Raw genomic sequence first — 26035 nt, 5'->3', positions numbered from 1 at the left:
CCTGAGGCGTTACTCTAGAGAGGTCATGTGTCACGTTAGAAGAGGCATAAGAGGAACTCCTACGCACAGGGGATTGCTTTGACTGCTTACGGTTAAAGCAAAAAGCACTTGAGTGACCTGACTTATTATAATAGGTACATGTAAGTATAGATGGTGTAAATGTAGACGAATGAATGCTATGAGTAGGTTCTAATGACTGAGGGGCTGGAGGAGGCGAACTAGGAACATCGGCATGTTGTTGTGCATTGCTAATACACAATGAACATAACAGCATAAGGATGAAGGAGACTGCAAGAGACTATAAGGCCTACACTAGGCAGCTCCATGTGTATTACCACCTGTCATCCCTATACATAAAGTTATCTGTTTTTTAAAACAACCGATAATTTCAGCGCTTACTACATTGTTACTAAGTATATTCCATTCGTTGACCACCCTATTAGCAAACCAATTCTTGCCTATTTCCTTCTTAAATCTAAAATTGTCCAATTTAAATCCATTACTGCGAATCCTGCCCTGTTGTCTTAATATTATGAACTTGTTTGTCTCACCCTTGTTCAAGCCTTTGATCCACTTGAACACCTCTATTAGATCACCCCGCACTCTGCGTCTTTCCAGAAAGGTGCCTAAGCCTCTCTTCGTAAGGTAAATTTCTGAACCCATGCATCTTTTTAGTCATTCTCCTCTGTACTGATATTAGTGAATTTGTGTCCATTCTATAAGACGGAAACCAAAAATGTACCGCATAGTCAAGGATGGGTCTAACTAACGCTAGAGCTTGATAATCAACTCTGCACTTCCTTCAGTTTACTTGAAAACCGTATTGCAAAAAGACAGTAGGGACTCATCTGTCTTATAACTGAGAGAAGAAGTTGCTCTCCTTTCAAAAAGTACCAGTAACAATATATAAAAAAGAAATTTCAAAACAAAATGGAACCTATCCAAAGTGATAGCATCATTATCTATCCAATCTGAATGAAGCAATGACTCCAAGGCATCAAAAACAATCTTGTTGGCCTTGGTCTGAGCACGCATATAGTTAAGAGTGCCCAACTGGGACGTAAGGGCATCAGCTAACTTAAAACACCATTGTAAATTATGATCTACAGGAGTATCAGAAAATATTTTAAGGAAATCAGCTCTAAAAGTATCATAAATATAGTTAGATGTTTTTGGGTTAAGACGTGAGGCTGCCATCATTTCAGCTGCCAATGAGTTAGGAACAAGTTGAGATCTCACGAATAAGATTTTCTCAAACCCACTAACGACGTTAGTGCTAACTATACTATCTTTGAGATGTTGTATGAATGCTGCTGCTGTATAATGGGGATCCTGAGCTGATAACTTAACTATGGGAGGATCTTGATGTAAAAGAGTAAATGTGTGAACCATCGTCTGACATAGAAGTTGGGGACTAAGAAATGATGGCAGCTTACTCTTAGTAGACATCATTAAATAATATAATAGGTGAAAACCACTACAAATCAGCAATAACTTAAAAAATAACAAGAAATTCTTAATATAAACAGTGATTATTGCGACTGCATACAAAAACATATGCTCCACGAAGAAAAACCTGGGTTAGCGATCGTAGTCTTACCTGGAAAAAATGTAAACAATAAAACCAATTCTCAAATATATATATATATATATATATATATATATATATATATATATATATATATATATATAATAAAATAAATAGCCAAGGAAAACAACACTGCAAGGGGTTGACTATACACAAACAAGATGAAAGCAAAAAGGCCAATAAAAAAAATAAACCGTATGACATAGGCAATAAGACTCGAGATATGTTTTTAGAATTTCAACAAAAACATAATTTGCACTATGGCATAAAAGAGCTTACGTGCACTATCACTGAAACAGTGAATATATATTCACAAGGTTGTCAATTAACAATCCAACGTAATCAGTTTCTTTATGAGGAAGCGTATTAAAGGGTGGTTAGGGCACCGGCAAACCTTCACACAACCTAGGCGGGTCCAGTAATCCTTCCACATCCAGGCATCAGATTAAAGCTGACACACGCACGAATAATAGGCGGACATTCCATGAACACAGATGACGATAATAGAACCAAAACTCCAAACACGAAATGCCAAGTTGGAGACCACATGGGATGTACACAAAAAAATCACATGGCGCACATTTAGGATACATTGTTTCTGAGCACCAGCTTACAAATAATTTCAAACGTCACTAACAAAGTCTTGGCTGAAAAAAGTAAGGGAAAAACGCAAATCTATACGTAATATGCTGGCCAGCCAAATTTCACTAACGTTCGTATCACTCGAGAATCGTCAAAAAAAAAAAAAAAAAAAAAAAAAAAAAAAAGTATAGAGTATAACAAGCATATTAAACTTTACCCACGCCACCACATGTTGTAGGATGGCTAAATAAATCTATATTAACAATGCAAATTAGTGTATTAAATCACAATTCGATAAAGCACTACAATAGACAAATGAGTGCGTACAATTCGGAGGCTGAGTTACAACTGGACGCTTTTCCTTGTCTTGGCGCCAAACATCCAGGAGCTCGCTTAGTTCTTCTTATAGAATCGTATACAATGGGGTAAATATACAATTCCTAATTCGAGGAATACGTAAGTATAATACATAACATAATTTTACGATGCTACAATGTACCACACCATCACATCATTAAAACTATTTGGTGTTTTGCTTAGACGAGGAACACACGACGTAGAATGAGAGCAGAGGATTCTCTCCTTCATAAATGTGAATTGGTGGCTGTGGAGGGACATTCTGGGGCCTGGTATAGCAAATAAGATATATGACTGGCATATTTTAGCACCATGTGAGTACATGAATAAAAAAGGGAAGAGACCTTACGCTGATAAATTTGTAGAAATTATATACAAGGGAAGGCATGTATGTGGGTCGCCCGGTAGAGATTTGTACACCAGAGTCGAAATGAGTGCTCAGAGAAAAACAGATTAAGAATTGAGGAGGTCAGACTAAAAAATAAGCAAATAAACAAACATATAAATGAATAAACAAATAAAATCAAAAACAAGCGATAGGATTAAGAATTCGGCTAACTCTCATGTGACATTCACTCTTGTACTCAATGCACTCTGTTCAAAGTCAGTAAGTAGAGATTCTCTTTTCTAGCCGTTTATAATTCCCCGAATAGGAAAAAATATATATTTGTACCTATTTTCACCCACATTAGAAATATAGGCCTGATGGTCTAGGGGTATGATTCTCGCTTTGGGTGCGAGAGGTCCCGGGTTCAAATCCCGGTCAGGCCCAACGTTTTCTGAAAGATGTTGTTCTAAATAACAGGATATTAGTCATAGTTCTCAATGTAGATCTCTATGATAAAAGAATATTTCATGAAGATCCAAAATGGATAAACAGCTAATCCATATGTGCTCTCAGGGTAATTTTTCATTCTTTGGATGGCCGCCTAAACCTCCGCAACTGTAATTTCATCATTTTCACCTTCAAAGAACTCCTGATTTTCTTCCTGTATTTACATATTTTCTTGTCCTGCATTGAGTAGGTTCTCAAAATAATTTTTCCATCTTCCTGTAATTTGGTTTGTTTCCAACATCACTGCATTTTCATCCTTTACTGCATAGGCACCTTCATTTTTCTCTTTTCTGTAGTTTCTTGTCATATTGTAGAGCAGCTTTCTTGTTCCATCCATATCCTCTCTCAAATAATTTCAAATTTTCTGCCAGACTTCTGTTTTTTATTGCTTTTTAACTCTATTGCACTTATTCCGTGCTTCTATATAGTTTTCTGTTTTCAATTATTCTGTACCTCATCCATCTTCTGTTTTTTTTTTTTTTTTTTAGCTGCATCTGCTATCTCTGTCCACCAGAGCATTTTTTTCCACATAATTCATTTCAACCACCTCCTCTCACATTCCTCATTTATATTTTCTCTTGTTTGCAGGTTTGTCTCCTTTCCTTTGATTTTTTCTTTAAAATGTTCCTTCTTTTCAGGACTCTTTAATTCCTCCACCTTGAATCTCCTCCTTATTTTTCCTGGCACAACTCTCCACTTTCTCTTGTTTACTTTTGCAACCACCAGTCTATGATCTGAGCCTAGTGACACTGATGGTATAGCTTTAACACCACGAAAGATATTTTTATTATTTGTAATGACATGGTCAATTTGGGATTTGTCATTATAGCTTTGTAGGTTGTCGTTCCATCGATACCAAGTCAATTGGTGATTTGGTCTATGTTTATAGAAAGTGTTCATAGTTGATAGTACAAAATTCAATTACTCTTTCACCCTCCATGTGCACATACTATATTTTCTACACCTCCATGATCACTTCCAACATGACCATTCACATCTCCAATGACAACCATGCTTTCTGCATTACCTCTTTGATCGTATACTTCTTGTAGCTTTAGATAGAATTCTTCCTTTTCTTCTGGTGTTCTTCCCTGCTGAGGAGCATAAGCCTGTACAAATGTTATTCTAATATCTATTAATTTCACAGTCACTTTAATTATTCTTTCATTTAAAAATCAACATCCTCCACATAGTCTACAATCCTTACTTCATTATCGCCACTCCATGCATTTTTTCATTTGGCATTCCGCTCCATATCAGTTGATAGTTCTCATGTATTGCTATCCTGCCATTTCCCTTTCTCCTTGTTTTACACATTCCCAAAATATCTATTTTCCTATATTTTATGATGGCATTAATCCCTTCTTCTTTATCTTCCAAACTGCAAACGTTTATTGTTCCCATTCCAAGTTTCTTATCCTTTTTTTATCGCCGGGCCGTCAACTGCTTATTCCATAGGGTTCGAGGCCCACTTTGCGTGTCTTGATCAGTTAAATGAGACTTGGTGGGTTGCTAGCCTTATCCCAAGTCATTCGGGATCACTAATTAGTAACTTCCATATGACTATCGCCCTCCATACGGATTACAGGGTACTTTAGACATACCCCGGGCAGTCACTTTGGTCGCTCGAGCCGCTGCACCTCTTCAAGGTTACATGATTCCTTGTTCTAGTAGGTCTAATCTCCAGGACCGCAGCGATCAATAACACTACCTTTATCATTTCCAATCATTGGAATAATTAGGTATTTTCCATGAACTAGAAATATGAAACATAAGAGGATATCTATGAGAGAGGTTTTTCATTTTGAAAGATGTGAATTGGCAGCTGCTGAAGAACTGTGTGAGGCCTAGCGTAGTGATTTAGGTATATTGACATAGCATGAGCACGCGAGGAAAACACAAAGAGACCATATTCTGAGAAGATTGAAGGAATGAAATACAAGATAAAGCGTGGTACGTGGGGTGTGAATCGACTGGAAGAGACTTCCACCGTGACGTTGGAGCGAGTGCTCGGAGAGAAACGGATGAAGAATGGAGGCGGTCAAATTAAGAAACGAAGTCATCAGGGAGTGGATGAAATTACTATGAAAATCATGTGACATACACTCGTCCACTCACCGTGCTCTGTCCAAACTCATTGCGCAGGTTCTATTTTCTAGCTGTTTATAAAATTAAATTTTCTAACAACAAAAAAGTTATATGATGTACTTATTTCTAGTATTTACCCGATATCCATTTCTTCTTTGCATGTGGAGTGATTACTAAACACCCTTAGTTGATAGTGGACTGGCACACGCGATAGAAAACCCAATTGCATAATTTTGATGAACAATTTGCAAAAACTTGAACGTTCAGTTCCGTGATCAAATTGTTTTCAACAAATTTAGTTTCTGACTCAGTAGTAAATGCTCGCCTGCGTATGGAGTAGGCATCTCACGGTTAGAGTGACTCGCTTCACTCAATGCTCAACAAGGTGGAACCTGAAAACTTCCATCTTGTCAATGCTGCTCCTCTTTTCAATAACACTATCTTTATAATTTCCAGTCTTTGGAATAATTAGGTATTTTCCATGAACTAGAAATATAAAATATAAGAAGATATCTATAGTAAAGGTTCTTCATTTTGAAAGATATGAACTGGCGGCTGCTGTTGCACGACGTGGGATCTGGTATAGTGAATTATATATAGAACCAGCGTATATTAACATAACATGAGCACGCAAAGAAAACACAAGAAGACCATTTTCTGATAAGATTGGAGGAATGAAATACAGGACAAGATAAGGCGTGGTACGTGGTTTGTGAATCGCCCGGTAGAGTCTTGCACTGTAACGTTAGAGAGAGTGCTCGGAGAGAAACTGACTAAGAATGGAGGAGGTCAAGTTACTAGTAAGAAACGAAGCCGTTAGAGAGGGGGTAGAATTGCTATCAAATCCAATGTGACACACACTCGTCTATTCATTGCACACTGTCCAAACTTAGTGTGCAGGTTCTATTATCTAGTCGTTTATAAATCACCAGTTCCTAACAATAAGAAAATTATAATATGTACTTATTTCTAGTACTGACTAATAACAATGGCCTGATGGTCTAGGGGTATGATTCTCGCTTTGGGTGCGAGAGGTCCCGGGTTCAAATCCCGGTCAGGCCCAGTGTTTTCTGAATAGTTGTTCCTAATAACCAGAAGATTTATTCATAACGCTCAAAATAGACTTGTCATGAGAAAAGAATAATTCATCCTCCTCAGACATGGATAAGCAGCTGGTATGAGTATATACTCAGAATCATGAAATTTAACAGTAAACCTTCCCAATAAGAATGGAAGTTGAAATGATACAATGGAATGCACGCAAAGGATATTTTATGTTTCATATAAGAACTCACAACTATTCAGGCATAATCACACACACACACACACACACACACACACACACACACACACACACACACACACACACACACACACACACACACACACACACACACACATGAACACATACACTAGTTAGTAGCTACATGCATTTATTTTACATTTTTTCTCTCCGTATTATGTGAATGCTAAATGTCTGTTTCACGAATAGAGCTGAAATGAGGGCGTAGGGGGTTGGAACACGAGATAAACTCTCGTTTAAAATTTGCTGAAAAACAGCTTATACGGAAAGGAATGTTTAGTATCATGAAATAAAGAAACAAATCAACGCAGTTTAGCTGCTGATTCAGTAGATGGGTTTTACTCGCCTGTGTATGGAATGCGCATCTCACGTTTGGAGTGATTCGTCTCATTCAGTGCTCAACACGTGGAATCTGAAGACATTCATCTTCCCCAAGATTTCATTATTTTGAATAACATTAGGTTATAAATACAAATCATTCGAACGACTAATTGCTTTGCATAAGGTAGAAATACAAGACATAGGAGCATACCTATAGCAGCGCTATCTCAAAGAAGTGGATTGGCAATTGAAGAAGTATATTGTGGGTCTATTGTAGTGAATAAGTTATAGGACTGGTGTGTAAAAGCAAAGGGAGAGTGTGGTGATGAGAGTACAGAAAATAAATACAATGGAAGGCAAACGCCTGGGTCTCCTGCTGGAGATTTGCTTAAGAGAGTAGAAGCGAGTGCTCTGAGAGAAGCGGATTAAGAATGGAGGTCAAATTAAGAGCAAAAACCACAAATTAATGCTTAGAAATTCTGCTAACTTCCATATAACTTATACTCTTGTACTCACGGCACTGTTCAAACTGTGAGGATAGAGATTATCTTTTCTAGCTGTTTATAATTCTAACCATAAGAATTTTTTTTTTCATTTGATCGGTTTTCACTTATTCATATTACTTATATTATTAAGAAAGTAAAAAAAAAATTTGAGGAGGGAGACGCCCTTTGAAAAATATATATATATATACTTATCCAAGTAGCCTGGGTTATGGTGAATATATATGGTTTGGGGGGAGCTCGTGAACAAACAGACAAACAGATAGACAGAGGCTACTACTTTGTCATAGTAGATACAAATAAAAGATAGTTATCCAAGTACCTTGGGTTATAAGGTTTCAGAATATATATATGATTATAGGGGTCTATCTGCAAAAACCTAAGAGGAGTTCGTGAATAATCCCTAACCTAACCATACCCCACCTAACTTTAACCCTTAACCCTAACCCAAATATATATATATATATATATATATATATGTATGTATATGTATATATATATATATATATATATATGTATGTATATGTATATATACATATATATATATATATATATATATATTAGAAATGAAATATAGTTATACAAGTACCTGGTGTGATAAGGTATCAGAATATATATGGTTATAGGGGTCTATCTCCAAAACCCCAGGAGGAGTTCGTGAACAAACTAACAGACAGACAGACAGACAGATGAAAGATAGTTATCCAAGTACCTTGGGTCATAAGGTTTCAGAATATATATAATTTTAAGGCTCTATCTACAAAAACTTAGGAGGAGTTCGTGAATAATATCTAACGTAACCATTGTAGTGGATTGTTAATACTACATGGTGAACGGTACTCGGCCGTAAGATAAGAACTAGGTTAGGTTAGGTTAGGTTAGGTTTTATTTTTATTTCCGGGCTATGGTGGAGCCCGCCGCTGGTCTGGGTGGCTATTTTAGCACTGCCCAGGGACGTCGTTTTTCTATCGGGGTGGCGGAGTTACTCACACCACCCTCAGCAGCGTACCCAGGTGTCCTTGCGCTGTTCGGAGGAATTCCGCTGCTTTTGTTTCCTCGTTGATATCCGGTTGGGCCTCCCAGGGCTGCGGGACGGTCTGTCTCAAGCTGATGGTGGGAGGACAGTGAAGTAGGTGGTGGGCGAGTGGGTGGCGGGCGGGGTGTCCGCAGTGGATGCACTCTTGGATGACGAAATTCTCCTGTAGCTCCTCTCTGATACAATAACCCAGCCGGAGACGATGCAGCGCGGCTTCTTCCGCTCTTGTCAGATTCCTAGGGTTGTCGAGGCTCCGGTAACCGGTGGCCCGGGCATACCAGGCGGCCTGGTTCTTGGTGGCCTCGAGCTCCCGGTGACGCAGATGTGCATGGTGGGCGGTGGAGCGTCGTACCAGCGCCTTGATCTGTCCTAGGGACATTGGGACGTGATGGCTGACAGCTGGGAGGGCTGAAGCTGCTCGTGCCGCCGCATCTGCATCCTCGTTCCCCCGTATTCCCACATGGCTGGGGATCCAGTTGAGTCTCACCCTTTTCCACGCGGTTGCCAGGTTCTGGATGAGGCTCAATGCAATCGTGATGAGGGCGATATCTTGGGTGGGTCGTGTCTGCTGTAGTGCCTGTAGAGTGGCCCTGGAGTCGGTGTGAATGATCACAGTTTCCTCGTGGCGGTCGGTGGCGTGCCGGAGAGCGTGCTGGATGGCAACCATTTCCGTTTGGAAGGTGGAGCAGTGGTCAGATGTCCTCCAGGAGAATGCCTGCCCTTCGGTGACCACCGCTGCCCCGATTGTGCCTCTGCTACGGTCAACGGATCTATCCGTGAAGTATACCGCGCTGCCAGGGTCCCAGGCCTGTGACATGGTCGCAAGGGCGAGCTGGCGTAGCACTTCTGTGGAACACAGAGCCTTTTGCTGCAGGGAGAGACGTATAAGTTACTTCAGCAAGCGGTTGTTCCCACAGGGGTGGTTCTTGGTATGCCTCGATGAGGTGGTGGGGCGTTCGTAGGAACTGGGTAGAGTCCATAAATTGGTTGGCCACGTCGGCAACTCTGTAGATCCAGGTGTTGGTGGTGAAGAGGGTACTGTCGTGAGGTAGGATTTTTCTGAGCCTGGAGTGCACTGCCGTCACGCTGCCCTGAAGGAGGATCTTGGCCACCCTGCAGGCCACGATCTGCTGGGTCCTGATGGTGAGGAGGACTAGACGAGTCTCGCTCTGTAGTACACAGGCGCTGGTCCACCTTGGCGCCCCCAACATGGTTCTCATGGCCTGGTTCTGGATGACTTCGACCCTCTCTCGCAGTCCGCCGCCGAGCGCGACTAGTACAGGCGCACTGTAATCGACTAGGGATCGGATGGCCTGCACGTAGTAGAGTCGCAAGACGGCGTAGGATGTCCCTGCCTCCGGTCTTGCCATGGCCCTCATCACTGTGGTCCTCGCTTGCGTCTTTTCCCTCAAGTAGGTTACTTGACGGGCAAAGGTCAGCCTGTGATCCAGCCAAATCCCGAGGTACTGGTAGGACTGTGTCCAGTTCAGCCTCACGTCCTGAACGTGTAGATACTGGGTGGGTGCGGGTGCGCTGAACATCATGGCCTCGGATTTTTCGGCTGAGACCTTTAGTCCCAGCTCCTCGCTTTTCTTGCTCAGGAGGTTGAGGGCCTCCTGTGTTTTGGCGATTAGATTGCCGTGACCGGTGACGACGAGGACTAGATCATCGGCGTAGCTGAGAAGCACTGTTCCAGCCGTGAACGGCAGGCTGACCAGCTGCTCCATCAGGAGGTTGAAGAGAACGGGGCTGAGGATTCCCCCCTGTGGAGTCCCGTTCTCATAGGTCCTGTAAGATGACGTGTGGCCCTGGAATTTGACCCTGCGCGTCGCCCCTGTAGGTAGTTCTCGATCCATGCTAGTACCCGTCCTTGGATGCCCTTGTTGATTAGGTCTGCTAGGATCGCGAGGGGGCACGCCAACTCGAAGGCTCTCTCCAGGTCGAGGAACACGGCGACGGCGGTCCGATTATTCACGTGGTTTAGGAGAGCCATGACGCTGTCAGAGGTGCCAACACCTCGTCTAAATCCAAACACGTGCGGGTGTTGGGGTCCTAGTCGCCACTGGAGCCGGGTGAGGACCATCCTTTCCGCTGTCTTGGCCACGCAGCTGAGGAGGGAGATGGGGCGCAACTTGGAGGGGTCTTTGGGCTTGGGTATCGGTTGGATGTCCGCCGATTTCCAAGCCGACGGCAGGTATCCGATCATCCACGAGTGGTTGATTAGGCCTAGAATTCCTTGTTCCCCAGCTGAACCTGCGTGCGCAACCATGGTGTAGGTGACCCCGTCGGCGCCGGTGGCCGTGTCTCGCCCTATTCGCCTGGCCCTGATGAGCTCCCTATGGGTGAAAGGGCAGTCCGTTTGGTCCGGTCTTGCCCTGCCGTCCCTGATGAGGCGCTCCCTCTCCAATCTTAGGCGTTGCAGCGTTTGGATCACTTGCGCAGGAAGTTGACTGCTGGCACATCTGGCTGCGAAGTTGTCTGCCAGCCTTTCCGCCTCCTGCTGTGGTCGTGGGTGGGTAGGAGGACGGGATCGCGATCCTCCGGTGGCCGTCCTCAGCTTCGACCAGAGGTCCGCCAGCCTGGTGTGCCGGGAGAGGCTGGCGAACCATTCCAGCCACTTGGCCTCCTTTGCCCGTCGTGACACCTGACGTGCATGGGCTACCACCTCACGAAGTCTCTCCAACCCGTCTCTGGTGGGTCTCCTTCTGTAGCGCCGCCGATGCATGTTGACCCAGTGGTTCTGCTCCCGCACATCTTCTGTGTAGAACCACCAGTTCTTGTGGTGGCGCCTTCCCGGTTTTTTCTTTGGCATGGATGCCTCTGCAGCTACCTCGATGGCCGCCGTGAGGTCCTTCTCGCGCTGCTCGATGCTGTCTGGAGGGGAGTACCCCGCCCACCATGCATCCAACGAGGACTGGAAGGCTCCCCATTTTGCTCGTTGGATGTCCCAGCCTGGAGTGGAAATTGGGGGTGTCATCTGTGGGCACTGAATTGAGAAGGGGACGCCGGAGTGGTCGCTGGTGAACTGAACCGCCCGCGATGATATCAAATAAAAATAATCAATATTTCTACATTTTGTAAAATTATACAATCATTTTACATTTACATGCTTTTTCCTTACAAAGGCTATCATAGTTTCTGGCAACATAAATTTCACAAATATAAATAATATTTATGAAAACATACAATGGTTTGTTTAGTCATAGTAATTTTTGTTACAAAAATGCTATACACGTTAAGGGGACACTACAGTAGTGGCGTGTTACCACACTATACCCCACCTAACTTTAACCCATAAATCTATTTTTTTTTTTGGGGGGGGGGGGAGGGGGAATGAAATATAGTTATCCAAGAACCTGGAGTGACAGACTATCAGAATATATATGGTTATATATGGTTATATATATGGTTATCTCCAAAAACCTAGGAGGAGTTCGTGAACAAACAAAGAGACAGACAAAGGCTACTACTTTATCACGGTAGATTATAGGGGTCTATCTGCAAAAACCAAGGAGGAGTTCGTGAATAATCTTTAACCAAACCATTGTAGTGGACTGTTAACACTACATGGTGAACGGTACTCGGCCGTAAAAGAAGAATTGAAGCAAACATCTTACAACTGGCCAGCCCGCGATAACATCAAATAAAAATAATCAATATTTCAATATTTTGTAAAATTATACAACCATTTTACATTTACATGCTTTCTCCTTACAAAGGCTATCATATTTTGTGGCAACATTAATTTCACAAATACAAGTAATATTTATGGACACATATAATGGTTTGTTTAATCATAGTAACTTTTTTTAAATGCTATACACGTTACAAGGAAACTACAGTAGTGGTGTGTTACCACACCATACCCCCACCTAACTTTAATCCTTAACTATAATTTTTTTTTTTTTTTTTGGGGGGGTGAAATATAGTTATCCAAGAACCTGGAGTGACAGGGTATCAGAAAGTATATGGTTATGGGGATCTATCGTCAAAGCCCTAGGAGGAGTTCGTGAACAAACAAGCAAACAGGCAGACGCTACTACTTTATCTCGGCAGATGCGTGGCCTGATGGTCTAGGGGTATGATTCTCGCTTAGGGTGCGAGAGGTCCCGGGTTCAAATCCCGGTCAGGCCCAGTATTTTCTGAACGAGATTCCTCAAATGACTAGATTTATTCATGGTTCTCAAGACAGATCCGTGATTAGAAAGGAGTATTTCATCTTCCATCGAAAGGGTGATAACACCTTATCCATATGTGCAATATATACTCATAAATTTCAACAGTGAACATCTCACATAGTAAGAGTGGAAGTCGGCACTCTCACGGGAATATGCGGAAGTAGTTTATCTAAGAAACCACACAAGTATACTTGCACATACATACACAGCACAAGTTAGTAGCTACATACATCCAATATCAATTTCTTCCCTGCGAGTGCTGTGAATACTAAATATCGCAACATGAACAGAGATGAAATTTCGAAGTAGGGGATTGGAAAACGTGATAGAACACCTGAGCACAGCTTTTTAATGAACACCTTGCATGAAATCGAGCGTTCACTTCCCTGATTAGTATTTTACCGTTTAAGCTTAGTTAATGACTCAATAACTGGTACTGACTCGCGCGAGTATGGAGTCCGCATCTCACGTTTGAAGTGACCCGCCTCAAGCATTGCTGAGTACTGTAGAATTTGAAGACGTCCATCTTATCGACGCTTCTTTTCTTTTTAACATAATTATATCTCCATCAAAACTATTTGTTGGTTTACATAAGTAGAGTTTTTTCTCCTTCATAAATTTGAACTGGTGGCTGTGGAGGGACATTCTGGGGCCTGGTATAGCAAATAAGATACAGGACCGACGTATTTTGACATTATGTGAGTGTACGAATAAAAAAGGGAAGAGATCTTACGCTAATAAATTTGCAGAAATTACGTACATACAAGGGAAGGCATGTATGTGGGTCGCCCGATAGAGATTTGCCCAGAAGAGTCGGAGTGCTCGGGGAGAAACGGATTAGGAATGGAGAAGGTCAAATTAAGAAAACTAAAAAAAAGCCACAAGTGAACGAATTAAGAACTCTACTAACTCCCATGTAATATCCGCACTTGTACTAAATGCACTCTGTCCAAAGTCAGTAGGTAGAGATTCTCTTGTCTAGCCATTTATAACCCCCCCCCCTATAGAATGAGATATATTTGTACCTATTTTCACTACAGATACTAAGCTTGATCCAATGGTCTAGTGGTATGGCTCTCGCGTTGGGGGCGAAAGGTCTCGGGTTCAAATCCCAGTTAGGGCCAGTGTTATCTGAACGAAATCGTTCTAAACACTAGCAGATTAGCCTCAATACTCAGATTAGCAATGGTACAACAGTTCTTCACGCTACTCTAAAATAAAAATAGCTAATTCAGATGTACACTCTGCGTCATAAAATTCGGCAACGAATATCCTTGATCAACAAGTAACTGTAATAGGGCACGGAAATTCGGGTAATGGATGTTGTATGCTGTACGTGAGAACCAACACAAGTATGTTTGAATGCACATGTAAATAAACACATACGCACACACACACTATTTGGTAGTTGACGTTCACCCGATATCCATTTCTTCTTTGTGTGTGGAGTGATTACTAAACAACCCTAGTTCATAGGTGATGACATATGCAATAGAAAACCCATTTACAATATTTTGATGAAAAGCTCGTATGAATGTGAACATTCAGTTCCGTAATCAAAATTTAATCAACAAAATTCAGCTTCTAAGTAGATGGGAAGTGCTCGCTCGCGTATGGAATAGGCATCTCACGTTTGGGGTGACTCACTTCGCTCAATGCTCAACAGGGAGGAATCTGAAAACTTCCATCGTAGCAACGCTACTCCTCTTTTCAATAACATCATTTTCTTATTCGTCAATCATTGGGAAGATTAGGTGCTTTCCATGAACGAGAAATATAAAACATAAGAGGATATCTATGATTGAGGTTTTTCATTTTGAAATATGTGAATTGGCGGCTACTGAAGGATGGTGTGGGTTCTATTATTGTATATTGACGTATAGAGCCAGCGTATATGGACATTACATGATCACACGAGGAAAACACACGCACACCATATTCTGATAAGATTGGAGGAATGAAATACAGGATAAGGTGTGACGTTGGAAAGAATGCTCGTAGAGAAACGAATTAAGAATAGAGGTGAAATTAAGAAACCAAGCCATAAGGGAGTGGATGAAATTACTATAAAAATCATGTGACATACACTCGCCCACTCATTGTGCTCTGTCCAAACTCAGTGCGCAGGTTCTATTTTCTAGCCGTTTATAAATTTCAATTTTCTACAACAGAAAATTTATAGAATATACTCATTTCTAGTGCAACTTAGAGACTTTGGCCTGATGGTCTAGGGGTATGATTCTCGCTTTGGGTGCGAGAGGTCCCGGGTTCAAATCCCGGTCAGGCCCATGTTTTCTGAATAACTGTTCCTAATACGAGGAGATCTATTAATAGTGCTCAAAAAGGACTTCTCATGAGAAAGGAACACTCCATCCTCCTCAGAAATTCAACATAAGACATCCTAGCCCAGTGATTCTTAACCAGGGGGGCGCGCCCCCCTAGTGGGGCGTGGATCATTTCCAGGGGGCGCGCGAGCTTTCCGGTGAAAAGTATAAGTTTTTCCAGTTAGTGATTACTTTTACAACAGCATGGGCTAGTACTATAAGCATAAGCATATGAATTATTACAGAATTCTTTCTTACTAATGAACCGTTAGAGTGAGACCCGTTCAGGCAGAGCGTTTCTTCCGAGGTTGTCTTCGTCGGTTGAATCGTACGATGACGTCATGATAAGACGGAAGCTGATTTGCTAGTAAATTCTCGCGCGATGCTATCAATGTGTGGGACGGTGTGACTGAGACAATTGCATTTCACCAGTCGTTGTGTGATTATTGCTTATTGTTGTGTTGGCCTAATTTGTTCTACATATTTACATAGATACAAAACATCAAGTATTTTGCAATGAGTGCTAAGAAACGGAAGTACATTGAAGATTACATTCTATTTGGATTTGTGTCTCTCCAAAGGGGTGACACCGAGGTTCCACAGTGTGTGATATGTTACAAAACTCTGAGCAATGATGGAATGCGGCCTTCACGCCTGGAACGCCACTTGAGGACATCACATCCTGCTTTAGTTGACAAGCCGAAGGCATTCTTTGAAACTAAAAAAGACACCTTGAAGCGAGCTAAACTGGACGACAGTGGGTCATTTCGGCAGCAATCTTCAAAGGTTGTTGAGGCTTCCTATGAGATCGCTATGTTGATTGCAAAGAGCAAGAAGAGTCATAACATTGGAGAGTCTCTCATAAAAACCAAGTATATCATGTGCAGCAGAACTCGTTTTGGGGAAAGATAGTGCAAATAAGCTTTCCCAGATTTCTCTGTCAAATGATACAGTCAAGAAAAGGATAGACGAATTATCTCAAGATATCAAAGTTCAGACTCTCGACCAAGTAAGAGCCTCCCCTGTTTTTGCCATCCAGTGTGATGAAACGACTGATGTCGCTCAGTGTTCTCAGCTTCTGATGTATGCTCGTTTTGTATCAGGCAATAATATAAAAGAGGAAATTATGTTCTGTCACCCGATGGAAAGTTTCACAACAGCAGAAGCTATTTTTGATGTTATATCAGATTTTTTCCAGGAAAATCAGCTTTCTTGGGAGTCGCTGGTAGGAGTGTGTACTGATGGAGCACCAGCCATGCGTGGTTTACGGTCTGGGTTTGTCACAAAGGTGAAAGAAAAAAATCCTTCCGTAATGAGTACACACTGCATACTTCATCGGGAAGACTTAGCATCCAGAACTTTGCCTGTTGAAATGATGGACGTCTTGAATGTGGCTATCAAGATTGTCAATTTTGTCAAAGCTGGAGCCTTGAACAGTCGTCTTTTTAAACTGCTGTGTAAGGATATGGAATCCGAACATGAAGCCTTGCTTTTTCACACGAACGTGCGATGGTTGTCAAAAGGAAATATGCTTGGAAGGCTTTATGAGTTACGAGAAGAAGTAGAAATATTTCCAGATTCACAGCAGAAAGTAGACCTTTATGACAAATTTCACTCTGAAGGCTTTCATGCAACCTTAGCCTACCTGGTGGATATTTTTGAGGCATTGAATGCTGTGAACCTCAAACTACAAGGAAAAAACATCAATATCCTCGTGCACCATGGCACCATTCATACCTTCATGGCCAAACTCGATCTTTGGAAATGTCGAGTTCTACAGGGAAATGTAGCCAGTTTTAGAAACTTAGATACGGCTCTCGCTGACAGTAACCTCGACTCTGAGTTAAAAGAGCAAATAATCACTCATCTAAGTGACTTGAAATCGGAATTCGTCAGATACTTCCCAGATATAGACGACAAGCGTGAAGCTTGGAAATTCATCAGGAATCCATTTCAATGTGAAGTAGCTGATGTAGCCGAAGAAGTCCAAGAAGAGTTCCTTGAGTTGAAGTTCGACTCCACAGCTAAAGAAGACTTCAAAGATATGGATTTGGAGACTTTCTGGGTCAAATACCTTCATGTTTACCCTTTGATCTCACACCAGGCTCTTCGGATTCTAACAATGTTTGGATCCACATATATGTGTGAAACGGCATTTTCCACGCTCGTTTCTATCAAGACTAAGTACAGAAACCGCCTCAACGTTGAAGGCGACTTAAGTATACACTCGTACCAGCTGCTTATCTATGTCTGAGGAGGATGAATTGTTCTTTTCTCATGACAAGTCTATTTTGAGCGTTATGAATAAATCTCTTGGTATTAGGAACAACTATTCAGAAAATACTGGGCCTGACCGGGATTTGAACCCGGGACCTCTCGCACCCAAAGCGAGAATCATACCCCTAGACCATCAGGCCAAGTTTACTATCCATTACTACAAATAAGTACATATTATAATCTTTTATTGTTAGGAACTGGAGATTTATAAACGGCTAGAACATAGAACCTGCACACTAAGTTTGGACAGTGTGCAATGAATAGACGAGTGTATGTCACATTGGATTTTATAGCAATTCTACCCGCTCTCTAATGGCTTCGTTTCTTACTAGTAACTTGACCTCCTCCATTCTTAGTTTGTTTCTCCCCGAGCACTCTCTCCAACGTTACAGTGCAAGACTCTACTGGGTGACTCACACACTACGTACCACGCCTTATCTTGTCCTGTATTTTATTCCTCCAATCTTATCAGAATATGGTCTTCATGTGTTTTCTTCACGTGCTCATGTTATGTCAGTATACGCTGATTCTATATTTAATTCACTATACCAGACCCCACGTCGTGGTTCAACAGCCGCCAATTCACATCTTTCAAAATTAATAATGAGATTGTATCATAGATATCCTCTTATGTTTTATATTTCTAGTTCATATAAAATACCTAATCATTCAAAGGACTGCAATTATAGAGATAGTGTTATTGAAAAGAGGAGCAGCATTGACAAGATGGAAGTTTTCAGGTTCCACCTTGTTGAGCATTGAGTGAAGCAAGTCACTCCAACCGTGAGATACCTACTCCATACGCACGCGAGCATTTACTACTAAGTCAGAAACTGAATTTGTTGAAAACATTTTGATCACGGAACTGAACGTTCAAATTCTTATAAGTTGTTCATCATCATTATGCAATTGGGTTTTCTATCGCGTGTGCTAATCCACTATCAACTAGGGGTGCTTAATAATCACTCCACACACAAAGAAGAAATGGATATCGGGTGAACGTTAACTACTTATTAGTGTGGGTTTGTCATTACACGTGGATGCACACATACTTGTGTTGGTTTTCATATAAAACATAAAACATCCATTACCCGCACTTCCACGTATCCTGTTACAATTGTGACTTCCAGTGTTACTGGATGAGGATGTTCACTGCCAAATTTTATTACACTGAGAGTACATAAGGATTAGCTATTTATCCATTTTGGATCAGCATGATGTATTCTTTTATCATAGAGATCTACATTGAGAACTATGATTAATCTCCTGGTGTATAGAACAATATCTTTCAGAAAACATTGGGCCTGATCGGGATTCGAACCCGAGACCTCTCGCACTCAAAGCAAGAATCATATCCTTAGACCATTAGGCCTAGTTTATTTTTATTTCCTATTGGGGGAAATATAAGTGACTAAAAGAGAATCTCTACCTATTGATTTTGGACACAGTACACTGAATGCATGAGTGGATGTCACATGAGAGTTAGTAGAATTCTTAATCCGGTCATTTGTGGCCTCTTTTCTTAATTTGAGCTCCTCCAATCTTAATCTGGTTCTCTCCGAGCACTTACTCCAACCCAACTGTGCAAATCTCTACCGGGCGACCCACATACATGCTTTCCCCTGTATTCAATTTCTGCAAAATTATCAGCGTAAGGTCTCTTCCATTTTTTTATTCGTGTACTTATACAGTGTCAAGATACGCCGGTGCTATATCATATTTGCTATACCAGGCCCCAAGAACATCCCTCCACAGCCATCAGTTCACATTTATGAAGGAGAGAAACTTTTTTACCTACTCTCCTACGTCATGTGTTCCTCGTCTATGCAAAACACCAAATTGTTCCAATGACGATATAATGTTATCCAAAGGAAGAGGAGCTTCAATAAGATGGACGTCTTCAAACTCAACAGTATTCATGTTTGTGTGAGGCTGAGTCAGTAACTAAGCTTAAACGATAAAATATTGATCACGGTACTGATCTCTCGATGTCATATAAGGTATCAAAAGGCTATAACTAAGTTTTCTATCACTAGTTTCAATCCCCTTTGTCATAATTTCAATTCTGTTCGTCTAGCGATATTTAGCATTCACATCAATTGCAGAGAAGAAATTGATATCGGATGCATGTAATTAACTTGTATGTGTGTGTATGTGTATGTGTGTGTGTGATTCACAATGGTCTTAGATCACGTATTGGACTCGTGATCGACAGCTATTTCCCTCCCGAAAAGAAAACTCAGATCTCATATGTGACCGATCTATTGGTAATGCTGTGACCTTACACTCACACACACACCAAACTCCCCGTCCACGAGAGTTAGAGTAACGACTCACAGCGCAACGATACTGAAATTATTTCAGGTTTGGGAAGGATTCGAACCCGGACCGCCGTAGCGTCGGCCTCGAATGCTACCACTGCGCATTCTTGTGTGAGTTCTATAAAGCATACATTATGCTTTGCACACATTTCATTGTGATATGTTACACTTTCGACTCCAGCTCTTATTGGGTGAGGATGTCCAATGTAGAATTTCATAATCTTGAGTATATAAACGGATCATCTGCTTATTCATTTCTAAGGAGGATGGAGTGTTCCTTTCTCATGACAAGTCCTTTTTGAGCATTATAGATAGATCTCCTTGTATTAGGAGCAGTGATTCGGTAAACACTGGGCCTGACCGGGAATTGAACCCGGGACCTCTCGCACCCGAAGCGAGAATCATACCCCTAGACCATCAGGCCAAGATCTATAAGTACTACTAGAAATAAGTAAATCCTATAAATTTTCTGTTGTTAGAAAATTGAAATTATTAAACAGCTAGAAAATAAAACCTGCGCACTAAGTTTGAACAGAGCACAATGAGTGGACGAGTGTATATCACAGGGTTTTTATAGTAATTTCATCCACTCCCTTATGGCTTGGTTTCTTAATTTCACCTCCATTCTTAATTCGTTTCTCTCCGAGCACTCTTTCCAACGTCACAATTGAAGTCTCTTCCAGTCGACTCTTACACCACATACCACACCTTATCCTGTATTTCATTCCTCCAATCTTATCAGAATATGGTGTGCGTGTGTTTTCATCGTGTGCTCATGTAATGTCAATATACACTGTCTCTATACGTAAATCACTATACTATACCCCACACCGTTCTTCAGTAGCCGCCAATTCACATGTTTCAAAATGAAAAACCTCTATCATAGATATCTTCTTATGTCTTATATTTCTAGTTCATGTAAAACACCTAATCATCTCAATGACTGGCGAGTATGTAAATGATGTTATTGAAAAGAGGAGTAGCCTTGATACGATGGAAGTTTTCAGATTCCACGCTGTTGAGCATTGCGCGAAGCGAGTCACTCCAAACGTGAGATGCCTACCTCATACGCGAGCGAGCACTTCCCATCTACTTAGTCAGAAATTGAATTTTGTCGATTAAATTTTGACCACGGAACTGAACGTTCACATTTATACAAGCTGTTCATCCAAATGATATAATTGGGTTTTCTATTGCGTGTGTCAATCTACGCGCAACGAAGAAATTGATATCGGGTGAACGTCAACTGCCAAGGTTGTGTATGTGTTTATTTACATGTACATTCAAACATACTTGTATTGGTTCTCATGTAAAGCATACAAAATCCCTTACCCGCACTTCCGTGCCCTATTACAGTTGTGAGGAACACTCTCATTAATCAAGGATGTTCCTTGCCGATTTTTATGACCCAGAGTGTACACCTGAATCAGGTCCTTCTCGTGCCCGAAGCGAGAATCATACCCCTAGACCATCATGCCAACCTTACAAGAAGACGTGAAAATAGGCAAAAAATATCTTATTCTGTTGGGGGGAATTATAAACAGCTAGAAAAGAGAATCTCTACCTGATGACTTTGGCCACGCATAATGTAATAAGTGAAAACAGATTAAATATTTTTTTTTTTCTTATGGTTAGAGTTATAAACAGAAAAGATAATCTCTATCCTCACAATTTGAATAGTGCGGTGAGTGAAAGAGTGTAAGTTATATGGAAGTTAGCAGAATTTCTAAGCGTTAACTTATGGTTTTTGCTCTTAATTTGACCTTCTCCATTTTTATTCCTCTTCTCTCCGAGCACACAATTCTACTATCTAAAGCAAATCTCCACCAGGAGACCCATGCGCTTGCCTTCCATTGCATTTCTTTTCTGTACTCTCATCACCGCACTCTCCCTTTACTTTTACACATCAGTCCTATAACTAATTCACTATAATAGACCCACAATATACTTCTACAATTGCCAATCCACTTTGAGATAGCGCTGCTATAGGTATGCTCCTATGTCTTGCATTTCTAGCTCATGCAAAGCAATTAGTTATTCGAATGGTTTTTAATTATAACCTAATGTTATTCAAAATAACGAAATCATGGGGAAGATGAATGTCTTCAGATCCCACGTGTTGAGCACTGAGTGAGACGAATCACTCCAAACGTGAGATGCGCACTCCATACCCAGGCGAGTAAAACCGTCTACTGAGTCAGCAGCTCAACTGCGTTGAATTTTTATTTCATTTTATGATACTAAACATTCATTTCCATATAAGATGTTTTTCAGCAAAATTTAAACGAGAATTCATCTTGTGTTCCAACCCCCTACGCCATCGTATCAGCTCTATTTGTGGACTAGGTGTTTAGTATTCATACCATACGTAGAGAAAAAAAGGTATAAAAATGCATGTAACTACAAAGGATTACAAAGGGGGAGCATGCCGACAGGAGACCTTTTGGTCCATATCTAGGTCGGATGCGAAAAAAATCATAATAATAATAAATTAATAAATAAAAAATATAAAATGTAAATAACAAATAAAATACATAAATAAATGCATAGGTATAGTTAAATAATAAACAAATAGGTAAATAGTAAATAATAATAAATTAACATTTAACTAATGATAAATGAAAATCAAACAGACAAATGATGACATAACAAAAACAAATAATATGAAATGAATTATAATCATTACAGCATCTTGCTTAGGTGTTTATCTAAATGATTCTTAAAGCTTCGAAATGAACTACATTGCACTACCTGTGCAGGAAGTTTATTCCATTCATTAACTACATGTTTGGCAAAGTTGTTTCTACCTACTTCCAAATTGAATCTATATCCGGACAGTTTGAGACCATTGTTTCTTGTGTGATTCTCATTCAATGTGAAATTTTTGTCACTTTTGATGTCAATTCCCTTTAGAATTTTAAAGACCTGTATCAAGTCACCTCTGAGTCTACGTTTTTTTAGGGAAAACAGATTATATGTTTTAGTCGATTTTCGTATGATTTATTTTTGATATTTGGAATCAGTTTTGTGGCTCGCCGTTGTACTTTTTCCAGCCTGTCAATGTCTTTAATGAGATTCGGTGACCATACGGAAACAGCATATTCCAAATGTGGACGAACTAACGATTTATATAGCTTGTTAATGAGTGATGGGTTTTGAAATCAAAAGATCGCGCAATCAGTCCTAGAATCTCATTTGCTTTCTCAGAGGCTGAAATACACTGCTTGGTTGATTTGAGATCGTTACTGACAATTACGCCGAGATCTTTTTCACTATCCACTTTTGTTAAATAATTTCCAAATAACTTGTAATCGTACAGTACTTACTGTTATTTTTACCTATGTGCGTTACCTTGGTTTAAGTGATCATTTGCCATTCCGCACAGTTTTGTATCATCAGCAAATTTGGAAACAGTAGATTTTAGTCCATGGTCTATATCATTTATATATACTATGAATAGAAGTGGCCCAAGAACGGAACCCTGAGGAACTCCACTTGTAACATTTTTCCATCTAGAAGTTTTTTTCCATTTAAAACAACTCTCTGTTTTCGATCATTCAACCAATTACTAGTCCAACTTAATAGGCTACCACTTATTCCGTGCGAAGCTAATTTAGTAAGTAGTCTTTCGTGTGGGACGGTATCAAAAGCTTTTGCAAAGTCTAGATATATTAAATCTATATTGTTTCTTTTGTCATAATTCGAGATAACTGTGTTGTAGAATTCGAGTAAGTTAGTCACGCAAGAACGTTTCCGTCTGAAACCATGCTGGCTATCATTTATCAAACGGTTACTTTCTAAATGATGTTCGATAGCATCTCTGATGATAGTTTCCATTGTTTTTCCTACGATTGAAGTCAAACTTATAGGCCTATAGTTATCTGGTTTCTTTTTGTCGCCTTTTTTGAATATGGGAGTAACGTTAGCTAGCTTCCATTCTCTTGGGACATCTCCAGATATGATGGATTTCTTGAAAATAATTTCTAATGGAACAACAATATAATTTTTCATTTCCTCTAAGATTCTTGGATGCCAACCGTCAGGCCCTGGTGTTTTATTAACTTTGAGTATATCTATACACCTTTTATTTTTTTATTTTGTTATATTTACCGTAGTGAGTAAGTTTACCCTAGACTTTTCACAGGTTTCAGTTTGGAGTTCACTTTGAGGTGTTTCGTTTACGAATACCGAGCTAAAATAATTGTTTAAGATATTACACATTCCTTCATTTGAATATTCAAGTTGACCGTCAGCAGATAGTAGTGGAACAATGTAATTCCTAACAACTTTTTTATCTCTAATGTAACTACATCATACGTAGAGAAAAAAGGTATAAAAATGCATGTAACTACCAGTGTATGTGTTCATGTGTGTGTGTGTGTCTATGTGTGATTGAGTTCTTATATAAAACATCAAATATCCTTTATGTGCATTCCATTGTATCATTTCAACTTCCACTCCTATTGGATTTGTTTACTGTCAAATTTCATGATTCTGAGTACCACCTGCATTGGGCCTGATCGGGATTCGAACCCGGAACCTCTCGCACTCAAAGAGAGAATCATATCCCTAGACCATCAGGTCTAGCTTACTGAATGATGTGAAAATAAGTATTATTTTCCCTATTGGGGGAATTATAAACGAATAGAAGAGAATCTCTACCTACTAACTTTGGACACAGAAGGGGAGCGTCAATCAGATGGACGTCTTCAAACTCCACAGTATTCAGCTATGTGTGAGACGAGTCACTCAAACGTGAGATGTACTGTATACTCCATACTCGCGCCAGTAAGTCCCAGGTACTGAGTCAGCAGCTAAGCTTAAAATACTGATGACGGTACTGATCTCTCGATTTCATGTAAGGTATTAAAATGCTGTAATTACGTTTTCTATCACGTGTTTCAATCCCCTTCGTCCTAATTTCAATTCTGTTCGTGTAGCGATATTTAGTATTCACAGCACTCGCAGAGAAGAAATTGATATCGGATGCATGTTATTAACGTATACGTGTATATATGTGTATATATATGTGTGTGTGACTCACCATGGTCTTGCACCACCTGTTGGACTCGTGATCGACATCTATTCCCTTTCGAAAGAGAACTCAGATCTCATATATGACCGATCTATTAGTAATTCTGTGACCTTACTCCCACACTCACCCAACTTCCTGCCCACGAGAGTAGGAGTAACGACTCACAGCGCAGTTATACTAAAATTATTTAAGCCCTGGGCGGGATTCGAACCCGGACCGCCGTTGTGGCGGTCGGAAACTCTACCGTGTGTGTGTGTGTGTGTTCACCTCGGATCTGCTGCAGTCTCTGTCGAGACAGCCAGACACCACTCTACGGCAGTGAGCTCAGAGCTCATTATTTGCCGATCTCTGGGTAGGTCTGAGACCACTCACACACCACACACCGGGACAGCAAGGTCACAACTCCTTGACTAACGTCCCGTACCTACTCACTGCTAGGTGAACAGGGGTTACACGTGAAAGGAGACAAACCCAATTTATCTCCGCCCGGCCGGGGAATCGAACCCCGGTTCTCTGGCTTGTGAGACCAGTGCTTTACCAATCCGCCACCGAGCCGTGTGTGTGTGTGTGTGTGTGTCTGTGTGTGTGTGTGTATGTGTGTGTGTGTGCATATACTTGTGTGGTTTCTTAGATAAACTACTTCCGCGTATTCGTGACAATGGCGACTTCCACTCATACTAGGTGAGATGTTCACTGGAATTTTATGAGTATAAGTTGCACATATGGATAATCAATTTTTCCCTTTCATTAGAAGATGAAGTGCTATTTTCTAATAAGGGATCTTTTTGAGCACCATGAATAAATCTAGTTGTCTTTTGAGGAATTTTCTTCAGAAAACACTGGGCCTGACCGGGATTTGAACCCGGGACCTCTCGCACCCTAAGCGAGAATCATACCCCTAGACCATCAGGCCAAACTTGTAAAGTGGAAGTGAAAATAGATGAAGTATAAAAAAATATTATACTTAGAATTATAAACAGCTAGAAAAGATGATCCCCATCCTCACAGTTTGAACTGAGTGCAGTGAGTACACGAGTAGATGTTACACGGGAGTTAGCAGTGTTTTTACGCGCCTACTTATGGTTTTTGCTCTTAATTTGACCTTCCCCATTCTTAATCCGCTTCTCTCCGAGCACCCACTCCTACTCTCTAATGTAAATCACCAGAAGACCCAGGCGCTTGTCTTCCAATATATTTATTTTCTGTATTCTCTTCATCCCACGCTCTCTTTGCTTTTTCACACAGTGTCAAGATATGCCAGTCCTATAACTAATTCACTGTGATAGA

The 26035-nt window shown here is 40.7% G+C and overlaps 2 protein-coding genes and 7 non-coding genes across 9 annotated transcripts; 5 read left to right on the top strand and 4 right to left on the bottom strand.

Moving 5' to 3' along the window:
• Window positions 1–3226: 3226 nt before the first annotated feature.
• Window positions 3227–3298, top strand: TRNAP-UGG (transfer RNA proline (anticodon UGG)). The gene has a single exon. It is a non-coding gene; the product is annotated as a tRNA-Pro (tRNA).
• A 3142-nt stretch (window positions 3299–6440) lies between these two features.
• TRNAP-UGG (transfer RNA proline (anticodon UGG)) lies at window positions 6441–6512 on the top strand. The gene has a single exon. It is a non-coding gene; the product is annotated as a tRNA-Pro (tRNA).
• A 3827-nt stretch (window positions 6513–10339) lies between these two features.
• Window positions 10340–11590, bottom strand: LOC143032616 (uncharacterized). Its single transcript, XM_076197489.1, has one exon. It carries the CDS (start codon window positions 11588–11590, stop codon window positions 10340–10342), a length of 1251 nt encoding a protein of 416 aa, XP_076053604.1.
• A 1085-nt stretch (window positions 11591–12675) lies between these two features.
• TRNAP-AGG (transfer RNA proline (anticodon AGG)) lies at window positions 12676–12747 on the top strand. The gene has a single exon. It is a non-coding gene; the product is annotated as a tRNA-Pro (tRNA).
• A 2260-nt stretch (window positions 12748–15007) lies between these two features.
• TRNAP-UGG (transfer RNA proline (anticodon UGG)) lies at window positions 15008–15079 on the top strand. The gene has a single exon. It is a non-coding gene; the product is annotated as a tRNA-Pro (tRNA).
• A 418-nt stretch (window positions 15080–15497) lies between these two features.
• Window positions 15498–17369, top strand: LOC143032615 (zinc finger BED domain-containing protein 5-like). The gene is made up of 3 exons (XM_076197488.1): window positions 15498–15518; window positions 15608–15872; window positions 16003–17369. The coding sequence occupies exons 1-3, from the start codon at window positions 15498–15500 to the stop codon at window positions 17367–17369; spliced, it is 1653 nt and encodes a 550-aa protein (XP_076053603.1).
• A 91-nt stretch (window positions 17370–17460) lies between these two features.
• Window positions 17461–17532, bottom strand: TRNAP-UGG (transfer RNA proline (anticodon UGG)). Its single transcript has one exon. It is a non-coding gene; the product is annotated as a tRNA-Pro (tRNA).
• Window positions 17533–20065: 2533 nt separating this feature from the next.
• On the bottom strand, window positions 20066–20137 carry TRNAP-CGG (transfer RNA proline (anticodon CGG)). The gene has a single exon. It is a non-coding gene; the product is annotated as a tRNA-Pro (tRNA).
• Window positions 20138–25589: 5452 nt separating this feature from the next.
• On the bottom strand, window positions 25590–25661 carry TRNAP-AGG (transfer RNA proline (anticodon AGG)). The gene has a single exon. It is a non-coding gene; the product is annotated as a tRNA-Pro (tRNA).
• Window positions 25662–26035: the final 374 nt, after the last annotated feature.

This window comes from Oratosquilla oratoria, chromosome 14 (assembly GCF_046742065.1).
Source record: "Oratosquilla oratoria isolate Oo_2021 chromosome 14, ASM4674206v1, whole genome shotgun sequence".
In the NCBI taxonomy this organism is placed as follows: Eukaryota; Metazoa; Arthropoda; class Malacostraca; order Stomatopoda; family Squillidae; genus Oratosquilla; species Oratosquilla oratoria.
This window is presented reverse-complemented; position numbering and strand designations above follow the sequence as displayed.